This window comes from Channa argus, chromosome 13, assembly GCF_033026475.1.
Source record: "Channa argus isolate prfri chromosome 13, Channa argus male v1.0, whole genome shotgun sequence".
Taxonomy (NCBI): Eukaryota; Metazoa; Chordata; class Actinopteri; order Anabantiformes; family Channidae; genus Channa; species Channa argus.
The window spans coordinates 2,216,798-2,233,069 of record NC_090209.1 but is presented as its reverse complement, the minus strand read 5'-3'; the positions used below and the strand labels follow the sequence as shown (position 1 = coordinate 2,233,069).

The following is a 16,272-nucleotide window of genomic DNA, read 5'->3' as shown; positions in this document are numbered from 1 at the left end:
AGTCTGAGTGCTAAGGCTGGTCAGAGTAATGTGTTCCCCCAGAAAATTATCACTACCAGGTGCTCCACAAGATCACCACAGGGGGTTCTTTCTCCCTATTAAACTGTACAACTCATTCATTCATTTTTCATAATAAAGTTGTTGGAATTTTCACCAAATATCTGGAACTGTAGATGTTCCCTCATGAGGTGTTTTATTGACAGTGAGGGAGAACTCTGTCTAACATATAGGTCTAAATCTCCAAAGTGTTCAACTGGGTTACGATCTGGTGACTTTGAAGACCATAGCATGAAGTTTTTTACGGATTTAACTGCCAAATTTTACTATGCAGGGCATCAAGCTAAACATTATCAATTGCAACAAAAGAAAATTCGGCTATTTTTCACTCTTGATCAAGCCTTGGTTGAACAACTTACTTTTGTACTTTTAGTTAAATAACATTTTGAATACATACTTTTTGTTAGAGTGAACGTTATGTTTTATGCTTTTGTTGTGTGTAATATGGCTTATGGCTTTTATTTTGTAACTTTCTGTTGAAATGGACGTACCTTATTTTGAAGGGACCGTCAATATACAGGAAAAGAGGAATTTGACAATAATAAAAAACGTCAAAGGTGAAAAGGTAAAACTCGGAGCACAGTTACATAAAAGACAACAGCTCCAGTTTAGGTCCAGCTGAAAGTGGCAACAATGTTTAAGTTTTTGTACATTTGTAGGATTTTATGATTATTTGATGTGTTTAATGGTTAGCTGGCTGTCACATTATGCATTTATGGTCCTTACTGGTAATATATTGTTTTGTCCTTTGTGTATTTCCCTTTTAGCTCTTACCAGTGTGCGGACAATACGATGTATAGAGGACTTAAAGACAACCAGACCATTTTAAAAGGGAGGCTATAAAAGTACTTCTACATTGTGATATTCCTTCTTTTACTTAACTTTAAACATATTTGAGTCTTTCCACAATTGAATCGATTTACAGGTGAAACGTTAGGTATTGAAATGGCTCACAGTGTAGGTCCCATCTAACGTTAAACGTTCTCAGTCAGTACTGAGTAGTAGAGAAGCAGTAGAGAAAAGTGTAGTATTTTATCACACCTCTGTCAGTGTCCCGTTAAAGGCGGAGTTTCCAAGTATTTATTAGTGCCTGGCAAGTTGCTGTCAGTCATCCACAAAGGACTAGCTCAGACGCCGCGCAGCTTCTTTTTGAAGCATTCCTGGGATTCCTGGCGCTTCATCCTCTCTACTCTACCTGTCCAACAGGTGTATTGGACTGAAACGCACAGAGACACAAGCGTGGGGAAGGTGCTTCCGAGTTGGGGGTATCTTTCATGGTGATCCATGGGTGAGTGTCTGCGGAGAGCTTGTCCATGTCTGGAAACACTATGGCAGAGGATGTCCAGGGACAAAAAGACTTATCCTTCAATAGAAGGAGGAGGGGGACAAGTTGATCCTATTGGTGGAGACAGCATTGGTGATGGTGGCCCTGGTGATAAGGAGAGCCCATCGACCGCGGTGTCCCATGACCAGGAGAGAATGCCAGAGAGCGGATCTATTTACATGGCGCTGTGGGCGTTTGAAGCCCGGCACAAAGACGAAATGTCGTTCGATGAGGGCGATCTCTTCAGTGTTATAAACCGCAGCGTAGACTGGTGGACTGCACGGAAGATTGATAAGAACGGGTGCGTCCTGGACAGCGGGATAGTGCCCAATAACTACCTGGTTAGGGCTGAGTCCCTGCAAATGCAACCGTGAGTAATCTTTCACACACAGTCTTTCTGCACACTTTCCAGGTACTGTTTGGGCGCAAAACGTTAAGTTTTCTCTTTAACTTCATAACCCTGACCTGTAAATGAACTCTTTCTTACTTCTTTAGCTACTGTGAATTCCAAATTCCTACACAGGTTAATCATAATTTCAATCAAATTTAAACAATTGACACATTGAATTCATACATTCATCATGAATTCATCAATGTATATATTAAACTAACATTAAACATACTGTACAGCAACATGACTCTTACAGAAGCTTTAGAAACATAAGCAATAACTAGGTCAAACAGGAGGAAATGTGCAAATTCAGCTTAGTACACACTTCAGAATTGTTGCTTGGCCACTTCTTCGACTCATGTTAATACAGATTAATCTTATCTTGTTTTACAGTTGTGACAAATTGCAACATTACACATATGAGCTTTACATTTTTACTCGAATATAAGGCAGCAAGGAAATGGGTCATCATCACAAAAGTGTGTATATTAAAACTTTGGATAAAAAATTAAATAAAACATGCAGCAACTCTTTTAACCTGTCATTCTGCCATTATCCATCTATTTTAGTTTCTTTCTCTGTAACAGAAAATCAGCATAAACACAGCCACAGCAACTTAATTTTATGACAAAGATCTCTCTCTTCTTTCCTTTATCTCAAGCACCACTTACAGTACATCTGCACCAACTTTCTGTTGCTAATACAATAACACTGTGAGAAATGTCATTAACACCTTTCATAATGTCAGTCCCTGGTCCTTGTCTGTCAGTGATGTAGATTGGCACACATACTGTATACGTCAACAGTCACCCTCGCCACTTCTTCTTTTGTCTTTATTTATTCCCTTAAAGGAATAGGAAGCATGTAAAATGTGGTTATCCCCACATGTCAGCAGGTGCTTGAGAGTGGCAATTAATCACAATGGCACTTGAGCATTCATAAAGCAAGAATTTTTATTTATTTCTGCATAAATATGAACTAAAATGTGACAGTATTTTTATGCATTTCAAGTCCTCAAACTAGATAAAGAGAATACAATTAATTAAATGAGACATCCATTAAACTTATTATTAATCATTAACTTATTATTAGAGTGCGACTGTGGCGCAGGAAGGTAGAGCGGTTGTCCACCAATCTCACAGTTGTTGGTTCAATCCCTGGCTCCTCTGGTCACATGTCAAAGTGTCCTTGAACAAGATGCTGAACCCCCACTTAGTTGCTCCTGGTGAGTGTTGGCCACCTGCATAGCAACTCCCCCTCCGGTGTGTGTGATTGTGAGTGCAAATGGGTGAATAAGAAGCAATGTAAAGTGCTTTGAGTGCAGACCATTTATTATTGTTCATTCATCTATGTGGTTATTGTGAGCGTGATATTTTAGGTATGCCTGTGGGAGAACTACAAATTTGACTGAAACGTCCGCTTGGACTCATGGTTGAACTGATTAGATTTTGGGGTTCATAGGTCATTGTACTGTGACCTCACATAAGTCCTTTTCAACCCTCCCATTCTCATGAGCACAATATCACGAGAGGGATGTTTAGTAAAAACATCCAGTAGAATAAATTCAAAAGTAAATTGATTTCACTTTGTGGTTCAGAGCCCTATGTTATTGTGACCTTATGTTCATCCTTTCTTGTCACCTGCATGGTGTTCCTGTTCTAATTCAATTTCAATTTAACTTTATTTATATAGCGCCAATTTACAACAAAGTTATCTCAGGGCACTTTACAGAATAAAGTCAAGATTATAAAGATGTATAAAGAGAACCCAACAATTCCCCCTGGAGCAAGCCATAGGCAACAATGGAGAGGAAAACTCCCTTTAACCAAAGAAACCTCCAGCTGAACCAGGCTCAGGGTGGACGGCCATCTGCCTCGACCGGTTGGGGTGAGTGGGAAGTGAAGAAAGAAAAGAAAAGAACAACAAAACATTGGACAGGTTGGTAGGACCAGTAGCTGCACGCTGGAAGACACACAGCCTCAAAGCTGGACACATCTGGAGAAAGGGACAGAGAGAGGGGGACAGAGAAGGACAAAGACAACTATGGGAGAAAACAAACAGAGTTAATGACATGCAGTGGTGACAGTTGTGGGGTGAGAGGAGAGGAGAGATGGTAAAGAGGAGCAAAGGAGCTCAGTGCATTGGGGGGTGGGTCCCCCATCAGTCTAAGCCTATAGCAGCATAACTATAACTAACTATATGCTTTATTAAAGAGGAAGGTTTTATGCCTAAACTTAAAAGTAGAGAGGGTCTCTGCTTCCAGAAGTAGAGGAGCTTGATAGCTAAAGTCTCTGCCTCCCATTCTACCTTTGGAAATTCTGGGAACCACAAGTAGGTCTGCATTCTGAGATCGAAGTGGTCTACTGGGATGATATGGAACTATGAGGCCTTTTATATATGATGGAGCTTGACCGCTTAGAGATTTATATGTAAGAAGCAGGGCTTTAAATCTTATTCTAGATTTTATGGGAAGCCAATGGAGAGAAGCTAGTGAAGGTGAAATATGATCTCTCTTGCTAGTTCCAGTCAGCACTCTTGCTGCAGCATTTTGGATTAATTGCAGGCTCTTTAGGGAGTAACTGGGGCATCCTGAAAGTAGGGAAATACAGTAGTCCAACCTAGAGGTAACAAATGCATGGACCGGTTTTTCGGCGTCACTTTCAGACAGGATGATCCTAATTTTGGCAATGTTCTGTAGGTGGAAGAAGGCTGTTCTAGAGATTTGTTTTATATGTGAGGTAAAAGACAAATCCTGGTCAAAAATAACTCCAAGGTTCCTTGCAGTAGTACTGGAGGCCAGACTTACGCCATCTAGAGTAATGATATAGTTGGACATCATAGTTCTGAGATTTTTGGGCCCAAATACTATGACTTCAGTTTTGTCTGAGTTTACAAGTATTAAATTGTGGTACATCCAGGCCTTCATGTCTTGTAGGCATGCTTGAAGCTTGATTAACTGATTATTTTCATCTGGTTCCATAAATAAATATAGCTGGGTATTGTGAGAGAAATTTTCCTTCAAGTGCAAAATGTCTGTTTATGGTGACCAAATGCTACATTCACACCTCAGCAGACCTTCTGTCTGCAGTGTCTTTAGACCACATCAGGAAGCTGTCCCAGCAGGGAACACATAGGAGACGAGTTATCTCAGATACTTGCTAATTAGATTCCTGACCACTGTGTGTATGTTCTGTAAGGTTGATTTGCATTGAGTCATTCCTATGTGCTTTTATGTAAATTCAGCTGCTGAGCTGAGTGGTTAAAAGGCACCAATAACCTGTGAAACATTGTCAATCTGATTGACCCACTCATGGGTTTAGTTCTGTTCTTCTCTGCATGTTGCTCTGTTTTGCTGATTAAACTCACCATAACAAGACTGTGAGCTGCCTTTTGCCTCCTTAACTTGCCTTACAGTTTTTGCCACAACAGGTATCATCAGCACAGCAGTGGAAATTTATGGAGTGTTTTCTAATAATGTTGCCTAAAGGAGACATATATAAAGTAAAAAGTATTGGTCCTAACACAAAGCCTTGTGGAACTCCATAGCTAACCTAACATGAACAAATTGAAATATATCAGATAGATAAGGTTTAAACCAACCTATTGCAGTTCCTTTAATTTCATGTTCCAGTCTCTGTAATAAAATGTTGTGATCAATTGTATTGAATGCAGCACTAAGATTTAACAGAACAAGTATAGAGAGTGGGCTCATTAATAATTAATAATGGGCTCATTATCTGAGGCCATGAGAAGATCGTTGGTGACTTTTACCAGTGCTGTTTCTGTACTATGATGAACTCTGAATCCTAAAATAGATTTCATGGTGGAAGGACTCAAATATGTTTAAGGTTAAGCTATATATATCTATTAAACCACATAAAACAAATAAATTAAACAAACATTAAGTATGCCTAAAAGACATAAAGGCCTGGATGTCCTACAATTTCCTGCTTATAAATTCCTATATGACTGAATTGAATGAACTTCTTTTTCTTGACCTTCACTTCACAGATGACCAAGACTTTTGCCAATAGAATTTGCTTTACAACCCAGAATTCATATTTTAGTCATCACCAAAATGACCAAATCTGACTTCTCATTAAAATAAGAAAGTTCTACTTTGTTCCAAAGAACATTCTTCTAATAGACGTCTGGCTTGTCCATAAAGCTAATTAACTATATGTATAATCATATATTATATAATATTATATAATATATGGTATTATTATACCATATATTATTATATATTATAATTATAATTAACTATATGTATATGTACTATATGTGTGAGGTAAAGAACAAATCCTGGTAAAAAAAAAAAAAAGGGAGATTCCTTGCAGTAGTACATCTTGCATCTTAAGAAACTTATTTTTTTAGGAGACAGGTTGAATACTGTAACGTGAAGCACTATCTTCATTTAATGGCAGAAGTTAGATTACAGAAGTTCAAGTTCTGAACTTAGATTGCAGGTTGACATGCAACAAATTAGTTAAATCACTAAAACATTTTGTCCATGGCTTAGCTCAAACCAGTATCGGATTTTCATGTAGAAAAATAGATTTATCTGTTGTCTTAGTCATTCTTAAAAATGACTAAGAAAAAATGAAAAAAAAAATAATTTTAACAATATCTTCTGTCCATATTTCCTGTATTACAGATTCAAAATTTGGATCAATACAACCACTTCTAAATAATGAATTTATGGATGTCTGTGTATCTGTCTTGATCCAGATGGTATTTTGGGACAATGAACCGTTTTGAGACACAAAGCCTCCTGCTAGGACCAGGAAATGAAGATGGGGCTTTCCTTATCCGACAGAGTGTGAAAGACAACATTGGATACGTTCTTTCAGGCAAGACAATTAGTGGGTTATATTACAGTAAATTACAGGAAAAGAAAAATGGAAACTAGGTGTGTCAAACTGCCTTAGAATGTAGTTAGTAGCGGGAAGGCTATATAGCAGACAAGGAACTCAAGACCCTAAAATGTAATGAAATGTGTTTTAATTGTAAAATGTTACACATTATCTCACGTTCTTGTCTGACTTGATATTGGTTACACTAACAATTGGCTTGGTAACCTATTCTCACTGTGAGAATGCTGTCAAATTGTTGAATCGTTGACTGCACATGCTTTTGGCTGCAATCTTTTCCAGAAACACAAGTGATCTACACACTGTACTGTCTTGAGTCCCACACCAGTCCTGTCACTCAGAGGCTGAGCTGAGTGCTGATTACACTGCATGGTATTCCTTTATTAATCTAATACAGTTCCAGTGTCTCCCCTCATTAGCAGCCAATTTTTGTTTCTAATGATGAGAAACAATTAGCATAAAATTTCAAAATCTGGTCTTGCATTAAATTAGAATTTCTCATCTTAAAAGCCAAGAAACTGTCAGAAAGGTAATAATTCTACTCTGCGTTTATTATTTAGGTCACAGTGGTCAGTGAAGTTTTACAGGAATGCATTAAAAGAAGGGATGGTTCTAAAGTTTTGGCCACCCTATTCAAAATGAATGAGATGAGTAAAAAAAATAATGAAATTATAACCTTGCAAAGTAGAATTCTTGGCAGATCCACTGTATTGGATTGCATTAAATTGTACAGTTGGTCATAACGTTATGCGTGATTGGACAAGGAGACTAGGTGGTGGAACAAGGAAGTTCAGGAGTGTATATAGAGAAAGAGTTAACTCTTTATAATTTAATAATTTAATTACTTCATTGTTGGTTTTAGTCACTTTGTGACAAACTAACAAAGAAACATATCACCCTCTAAAGTCTTCTCTATGCTAACCCTTGTATGTCAGTCACATGCAATGTGTGGCCACAGCTTAAACTACAGTGCTTTGGCAATGAAAACCTGACATGTTACAAAGAAATATTTACCCAGTGGCAGGATCTTAATATTTCAGTGTTTAACCACCTGCTCATCTCTAACTTTGTGTGTATGTGTGAATCTTTCTGCAGTGAAATCAAACAATCGGGTGAAGCATTTTAAAATCCTTCAACCAAACGAGAACAATTTTTGTGTGGAGCCTAGCTACAACTTCAGCTCCCTGATTGACCTGGTGGAGCACTACTGCACTCATAGCCTGAACAACAATGATAGACTGGGAAAACCCTGCAAGAAGGTAAGACAAGCTGTGCTTGTTGTGTTTGTATCTTTTTTACTTCTGGCCATGTTAGATGGAGTCGACTGTGGATAGACTTCTAAAAATATACACTTGAACACTATTGTTAGTAGAGCACATCACACAAGCATGCTTGCTCGTGTATGTAGATGTATTACTGCATGATCAGTTTTTTTAAGCACTGAATTTCTTTTATTGAATCACACAACACAACAGATTTTTGTTTGTTTCCTAAAATATCTGTATGTGTACCTCCTCTACAGATAAAGCCTGACATCAAAGATTTAAGTCATTTTACCGTGGATGATTGGGAACTCCCAAAAGAGGATTTCACACTGGTGGAGGAGCTGGGGAGCGGCTACTTTTCTGATGTCTACCGGGGACGCTGGAAAGAACATATTAATGTTGCCATTAAGATAATCAAAAATGGTATTCTTTTTACCTCTGTTGCTCTAACGGCATTTGTGATTATGAATAAGTTCTCTGCTAAACTCCAGATAACAAGAAAAAGAGATCAATGTGTCAGAAAGGAAACATTTCTTTCAGCCCAAGCACATGCAATAATTTTCCTGCAGCGATCTAGTCAGTATTGGGTTTAAGGATAGTAGTTAACGATACATTGAAGGGTAAGCATTTCTATGAAAGCTCAATATTTATGTTAAACAATGTTTTGACCTTTTATTTGGCCCCATGGGGGTCGATAAGGCCATGCTTTTATAAATTTGCAGGTCACTATAGCAAGTAACACCAAGGATTTCAACTACAAGATTACAGTATTAGTAGTAACAACACTAATATAAATTCTGTGTTGGTTGGTGTGTACAGAAAAGTCTGTAGGTTCATAAAGTGGACACCCTCTTAATTAACCTGGTGTTTTGATTTGCACCATCTCAGAACCACCCCCCTCTTAACCTGCAGCCACATACTCAACACAGCATTCCACCAGTATCTACCCTATCTTGATAATCTATCAAACAAACCATTTAGACCTCTTAGAACTCTTGCCTTGCTTCCTCCTTGCTCTGAATCCCACTCCACCAGGTGTGGCCCCACCCAGCCACCAAGGTCGACCCTGGTGCCAGTCCTAAGCTCGGAAAAAAATGGTAGGATTGCGGCAGGAAGGGCATCCGGTGTAAAAACACATGCCAAATCAACATGCAGAACATGTTCCGCTGTGGAGACACCTGAAGGGAGACACTGAAAGCCGTTGACTTGACTCTCTGTTTCCAGTCTAATGCAACCACTAGGGGGCCCAGCCAGTGTCTTCTTGTTCCAGTCCCAAGTCTGAATAAATGCATAAATGCAAGGGCTTGTGTCAGGATGGGCATATGTCATAAAACACATGCCAAATTGAACAGGCAAATCATGACTTCCACACCGAATCTGACTTTAATAACGGATCGGTCAGGGCCCAGGTTAACAATGACTCCCACTGGTGCTGTTGACCTACAGGGTGCCGGTGGAAACTGGGCTACTGTTGTTCAAAGATGTAATTTTAGGCAGACTAGGCACAAGAGGAAACTTCTTTAAATGTTGGAACTATGACAGGGAAGCCTAGAGAGTTGGTTGACATGATGCAGAGAAGGAAGGTGCATACACTTTGTGTCCAGGAGACCAGGTGGAAAGGTAGCAAGGCGTTGAGCTTAGGAGCAGGGTTAAAGGTTAAAAAGAGAAAAAAAATTAGTAGGAGTTATCCTGAAAGATGAATTTGTGAGGAATGTTCTGGAGATGAAAAGCGTATCACATAGGTAGATGATTCTGAAGCTGGAAATTGGAGGCGTGATGTTCAGTGTTGTTAGTGGCTATGCCCCACAGGTAGGATGTGAGTTAGAAGATAAAGAGAAATTCTGGAGTGAGCATCACCAGAGATGAGAGAGTGGTGATTGGTGCAGATTTCAATGGACATGTAGGTGAAGGGAAAAGAGGTGATAAGAACGTAATTGGCAGGTTTGGTCTACAGGACAGGAATGCAGAAGAGCATATGGTGGTAAACTTTCCAAAGATGATGGAAATGGCTGTAGTGAACACTTTTTTTTTTCAGAAAAGGCAGGAACATAGGGTAACATATAAGAGTGGAGGAAGAAGCACTCAAGTGGACAACATCTTGTGTCGACGCTGTAATCTGAAAGAGATCGGTGACTGCAAAGTATTGGTAGGGGAGAGTGTAGCCAGACAACACAGGATGGTAAATGGTCTGCACTTATATAGCGTTTTTCTACCTATTGGCACTCAAAGTGCTTTACACTGCTTCTTATTTACCCATTCACACTCACAATCAAACACACATTCATAAACCGATGGGGGAGCTGCTATGCAGCTGGCCAATGCTCACCGGGAGCAACTAATTTTGGGTTCAGTGTCTTGCTCAAGGACACTTCGACATGTGACCTGGAGGAGCCAGGGATTGAACCAACAACTGTGAGATGGTGGACAACCGCTCTACCTTCCTGCGCCACAGTCGCATGGTGGTGTGCAAAATGACTGTAGTGGTGAGGAAGATGAAGATGACCAAGGCAGAGCAGAGGATGAAGTGGTGGAGGTTAAAAAAGGAAGAATGTTGTAGTGTTGAATGTGTAGATTTCAAGGAGGAGCTGAGACAGGCTCTAGGTGGTCAGGAGGTGCTTCCAGATGACTGGTCCACTGCAGCTAATATGATCAAGGAGAGAGGTAGCAGGGTACTCGGTGTGCCATTTGGAAACAGGAAATAGGACAAGGAGACTTGGTGGTGGAACAAGGTTCAGGAGTGTATACAGGGAAAAAGATTAGCTAAAAAAAAGTGGGACACTGAGAGGACGAGAGTAGACAGGAGTCCAGAGAGATGCAGTGTAAGGTGAAGGTAGAGGTGGCAAAGTCCAAACAAAGAACATATGAGGACTTGCTAGGTTGGACACTAAAGAGGGAGAGGTGGATTTGTACAGGTTGGTGAGGCAAAGAGATAGAGATGGGAAGGATGTGCAGCAGGTTAGGGTGATTAAAGATAAGGATGGAAATGTATTGATAGGTGCCAGGAGTGTGATGGGAAGATGGAAGGAGAACTTTGAAGAGATGATGAATGAGGTAAATGAAAGGTAACGAAGAGTAGAAGAGGTGACTGGTGTGGAGCAGGAAGTAGCAAAGATTAGTAAGAGTGAAGTGAGGAGGATGTTGAAGAGGATGAAGAGTGAAAAGGCAGTTGGTCCTGATGACACACCTGTGGAGGTATGGAAGTGTCTAGGAGAGCCTAGAAAGAGTGCAACAGATGCAGTATTTGCTTTGAGGATGCTGATAGAGTACAGAGAACATCATAGGGAGTTGGATTATGTCTTGTAGATTTAGTGAAAGTATATGGCAGGGTGCTGAGAGAGGAGCTGTGGTATTGTATGAGTCTGGAGTTGCAGAGAAGTATGTTAGAATGGTGCAGGACATGTTTGAAAGCTGTAAGACCATGATGAGGTGTGCTGTATGTGTGACAGAGGAGTTCAAGGTGTAGGTGGGTCTATATCAAGAATCGTCTCTGAACCCCTTTTTGTTTTCTCTGGTGATGGATAGTCTGACAGATGAGGTTAGACAGCAATCTCAGTGGACTATGACATTCACATTGTAATGACATTGTGTTCTGTAGTGAGAGCAGGGAGCAGGTGGAGGAAAACCTAGCGAGGTGGAGGTCTGCTCTAGAAAGCAGAGGAATGAAGGTTAGCCACAGGGTTGAAAAGAGGTGAAGATGCATGTACAAGCAGGTTGGAACTGGTGGAGAAAAGTGTCAGGTGTGTTGTGTGATAAAAGAGTATCAGTGAGAATGAAAGGAAAGTTCTTCAAGACGGTGGTGAGACCAGCGATGTTGTTCGGCTTAGAGACAGTGGCACTGAAGAAAAGACAGGTAGCAGAGCTTAAGATGTTGAAGTTCTCTTTGGGAGTGACGAGGATGGACAGGATCAGGAATGAACATCAGAGGAAATGCTCATTTTAGATGTATTGGAGATAAAGTCAGAGAGGCCAAATTGAGGTGGTTTGGACATGTTCAGAGGAGAGACAGTGAATATATCTGTAGAAGGATGCTGAGGTTGGAGCTGCCAGGCAGGAGGTCTAGAGGAAGATCAAAGAGGAGATTTATGGATGTATTGAGGGACGACATGAAGTTAGTTGGTGTGAGTGAAGAGGATGCAGAGGACAGGGTTAGATGGAGGCACATGATTCTCTGTGGCGACCCCTGAAAGGGAACAGCCGAAAGGAAAAGAAGAAGTTCTACTGGTTCAAAAGGTGGAACTGATAGGGCCTCCAATGCAACAGGAAAGTCCCATGAGGGGGGTGCTATCCCACAATCTTCCCCTCCAGACCAACAAAACAGCTAACATACCAAATTCTTGTGAATGAAAGGTGCTTGCTGTTGTTCCCTTAAAGTCTGCCATATGCTCCTCTTGATATCGGTGCTGTTTGTGCATGAGGTGGTGGAATACAGTATGTGATTAACCATGATTATCTTGCAGAATGTTCAAGTACATCATTGTGACATATTCTTTACCTCAGAAGGAACAATCACCATATATCATGGACAATATGATATGGCACAGCTCTACTGCAAATAAAACCAAACTAAACAGAACATTTTTAGTTTACTGTGGCACAAAATTTTATCTTGCATCAATATTATTTCCCATAAATTAAGAAATCCCTGGAATATGACTGCTGAAAAGCCGGATGTTTTCATATCACAGGTATTAACTATGTTATGTATATAAACTGACAAACTGAATAACGATATACTAATACCATGTTACACTACATTTGAGTGAAACTAGGAGTGGTTTAACTAGTAGAGACAGAATAACAATGTGACAAGTTTCATGCTAATACTTTCTGATACACCCCAGAGGCTTTCATGCATTACTGATAATGCAGGTAGCATTTCTGGAATTTAAGTGATGCATAACTGAATGTTCATAATTATTTTATTTGTTCGTGTTCTTTGCTTAATTAAAAAACATGCTTTTTACAAGCAAATGTAAGTCAAGGAGAAAACTTTAAAGCAAAGTGCTGTGAGAAGAAATGGTAAACAAGAACAATGGTTTATTGTATGAGCCTGGATTTCATCTGTGGGTAATAAACACCATGACTCATTGTAGAGTAATTATACTCTAAACAGGAAGAAAATGCCTGTTGTATCTTATCATTGTTAGAACAAACCTTCACCACTATCCGACCACTAACCATACTGTTTACTGGAAGAAAATACAGGAATTATGCTCATAAAAGTATCATTGCTGTTTGTATAATTAGCAAAGATTTTGTTACTTTCTATACCATCTCATTGTTTACTTTCAGTTATATTCATACTTTTGCACTGGTCTAACTGTTTCAGCCAAAAAACTGAACTTTGTGATCACGAACTGTAGGATGATGACTGATGATGCATTTACCTGCAATTAATACTAGGCGACTTTTTATGTTTTTTAATGGTCAAGATTTCAGTGTGTTTTTCCTGTTTTATTTCTTGACTACTCCCCTTCCTCTTTTGTCCCTCTTCCTCTTTTTCTTTGTTCCTCAATGTTTTCTCTGTCTTTCTGTGTCTAGACTCAGAGTTGAACCACATTGAGTTTTATAGGGAAGTTCAGATCTTGAAAAATCTCCGTCATCGGCATCTCATCTCTCTTTTCGCTGTGTGCACGGCCTCACCACCTTACTACATCATCACTGAGCTGATGGAGAGAGGCAGCCTGCTCCACTTTCTAAGAGGTAAACCTCAGTTTTCTACATCTACTGTCTTATGTGAGAACCAGTCAGAATTTTAAATCCTGTTTATGATGGGATTCGGTAAGGGTTAGAAGTTTGGTTACCTTAGCCTCGTATGGTTTCACCTAACATTTCAGAGAGTTTTTCTGTCTTGAAGAGTTCATTTAAATTCAGCGGACTGGATGTTGACACTTGTCAGAGGTAACGTAGGTAATGTAAACAAACAACTAGTCTACATTCATGAATGTTGTTTAAATGTTTAACCGATGTTATGGTCACTTTTGAGGCAGCAGTCATGGCCATTTGCAAAGTTTGAGAAATAATGAGTTTCAAAAACCAGCTCGCAAAACAATATAAATTTTTCTAATCTACATATTTTTTTTAAGGAGTAGTGTACACTGTAAGATGTGAGGACCACGGATTATGGCCCTCAGACCATAGACAAAATGCACTTCATATTTCACTTGAGACGGTTATGAAATTTCAGTGGTCATACTGGGCTGCATAGATTCTTAATTTATCAAATTTAGTGCCTTTTTTAAGACCAACTTATTTCTGTGCTCCTGAGCTGCACAGAGGGATATGATTCAGACATGCAGTACAAAGGTATTGTGTCACACTTGGAATTTGAGGAGGATTTTACATTGTATAATGAAGCACCGATGTATGAACTAGAATACATGCATTAAAAAGTAGAATAAGGGAATTAATCAAAGCATAACCAAAGCAGTCAAGATACTATCAGGGAAAGAAAAAGAGTGAAGTCTTTCTTTGAAATGCTGTAACGTTGATAGATCCCAGTTCAGTTTGGCTTATGGACTCCTGAGATTTTCTTTGAGTGTCATTGAAGACCAACAGTCTGTTTCATATGCACAATTAGCCCTCAAGTATCTATAAAGCACAGGTTGAAAAGTCCTAAACTTTTCTTTAAGATGAACAATTGGCTAAAAATAGCTTTAAAACCATCTCAGTGGGCAGTAGCATAAATAATTTGTCAAGCTTTAGAGATCATTGAGATCTGATTAAATGTTGCAGAGACTTGCACACAATTTATTTCCTCTTGCTCTACTCCTGTTGTCTCTGTCTTCATCTCTCCCTCACTTCCTGTCCTTTTCTATGTGATTCCTCATTATCTTACATGCCAATGTGTAAGTCTTTTGTTTTACGTTTTAAGTCATTTTGGATCTGAGTTATAGAAATGTATTTCAAAATCAAATAGGAGTACCTCATTTTAACATGTGTTTTAAACTTTGACACAAACTGAAAGTAAAAATTTAAACAAGTTTAACAGTCTGACTTTGGATAGATGGAATGTTAGCTAGCTAACTAAATGTGAAACTGACCAGCCAGTGTAATACCAGTTTCTTACCTTGAACTCAACAGACTCATTAGGTGGACAATAAAAAGGATGTGAGTACACTGTTGGTACCTGCAGCTCATTGAAGCAGCACTTCATCCCTTGTGCAAAGTGATGAACTTACATGTTGCTGTTTATGTACACCGGCTCCTCCTTTACCAAAAGTAAATGGTCTGCACTTATATAGCACTTTTCTACCTATGGGCACTCAAAGTGCTTTACACCGATTCTTATTCACCCATTCGCACTCACAATCACACACACACTCATACATCGATGGGGAAGCTGCTATGCAGCTGGCCAACACTCACCGGGAGCAACTAAGTTGGGGTTCAGTGTCTTGCTCTAGGACACTTTGACATGTGACTGGAGGAGCTGGGGATTGAACCAACAACTGTGATTGGTGGACAACCGCTCTACCTTCCTGCGCCACAGTTGCCCCAAAAGTGACTTTATTGCATTTAAGTTTTATTAATTACTGTACTTGAATGGCCATAATTATGATAACTGTTTAAAAAAATATTAATTTTTCAATGTGGTACTTTTAGTTTTATACTTTAAGTAAAATGTACATTAGTAATTTTACTTGAGTAAAATGTCTAGTGGAGATTTTTTTTAGGCCAAAACCTTTACTAGAGTATTGAGTTTTTGTAATGTACCACCTCTGCATACACTATATCTCATTTTGATGGATATGGGGCTGTGTATGTGTCATACTGTAAAGGAAAGATATACAGCCTACTATAAAATGATACTTTAAATTGGCCTAGACATATTTGTTGGTCCCCCTATAAAAGATTATTAATTATTGTTATAGTTTTAATATTGTTTCCTAGCATTGCACATCTTCAGTCCTGCAACCAGTCACTCATCTTATTTAAATGGAGACAAGATTTTAAATGTAAAAGCATTTGAAGTCCCTGAACGTCACACCTGTAGCATACAGCAGGAGATTATGTCAGAGGTGCTCTCTTATTGGGAGAAACGCTTGAACTCTTGAACATGTATTAGACACATGAATTAGAGAAAGTAAGCACAGTGGGTTTTTTGGTTGTTGTTTTTTTTTTGCTTTGTTTTGTTTCTGTTACTTGAGCAAAAGTTAAACTTGGGTTGTTCAATAAAATTTAACAAGGAATGAGCATAGAAAAGCCATGAGGTAGCATGCTAAGAAAACATAAAGCATTACAAAGTTTCAAAATAACAATTAGACAAAAAGAACGACATGAGTTTAAGGTCCAACCTGAATTAAATGGTAAATGCTCTGAACTTATATAGCGCTTTTCTACCTTTGGGCACCCATTCGC

The 16,272-nt window shown here is 39.2% G+C and overlaps 1 protein-coding gene across 3 annotated transcripts in view; it reads left to right on the top strand.

Annotated features, from left to right (window-relative positions):
• The first annotated feature begins 928 nt into the window (after window positions 1-928).
• The window catches only part of ptk6b (PTK6 protein tyrosine kinase 6b), a 35,345-nt gene continuing 20,001 nt past the window's right edge, over window positions 929-16,272 (top strand). For all 3 annotated transcript variants that reach the window (XM_067527476.1, XM_067527474.1, XM_067527475.1), the window contains exons 1-5: window positions 929-1,751; window positions 6,504-6,625; window positions 7,742-7,905; window positions 8,169-8,334; window positions 13,453-13,614. In XM_067527476.1, coding sequence (XP_067383577.1) covers window positions 1,342-1,751; window positions 6,504-6,625; window positions 7,742-7,905; window positions 8,169-8,334; window positions 13,453-13,614 — 1,024 coding nt within the window. In that variant the 5' untranslated portion in view covers window positions 929-1,341. The remainder of the gene's footprint in view (window positions 1,752-6,503; window positions 6,626-7,741; window positions 7,906-8,168; window positions 8,335-13,452; window positions 13,615-16,272) is intronic.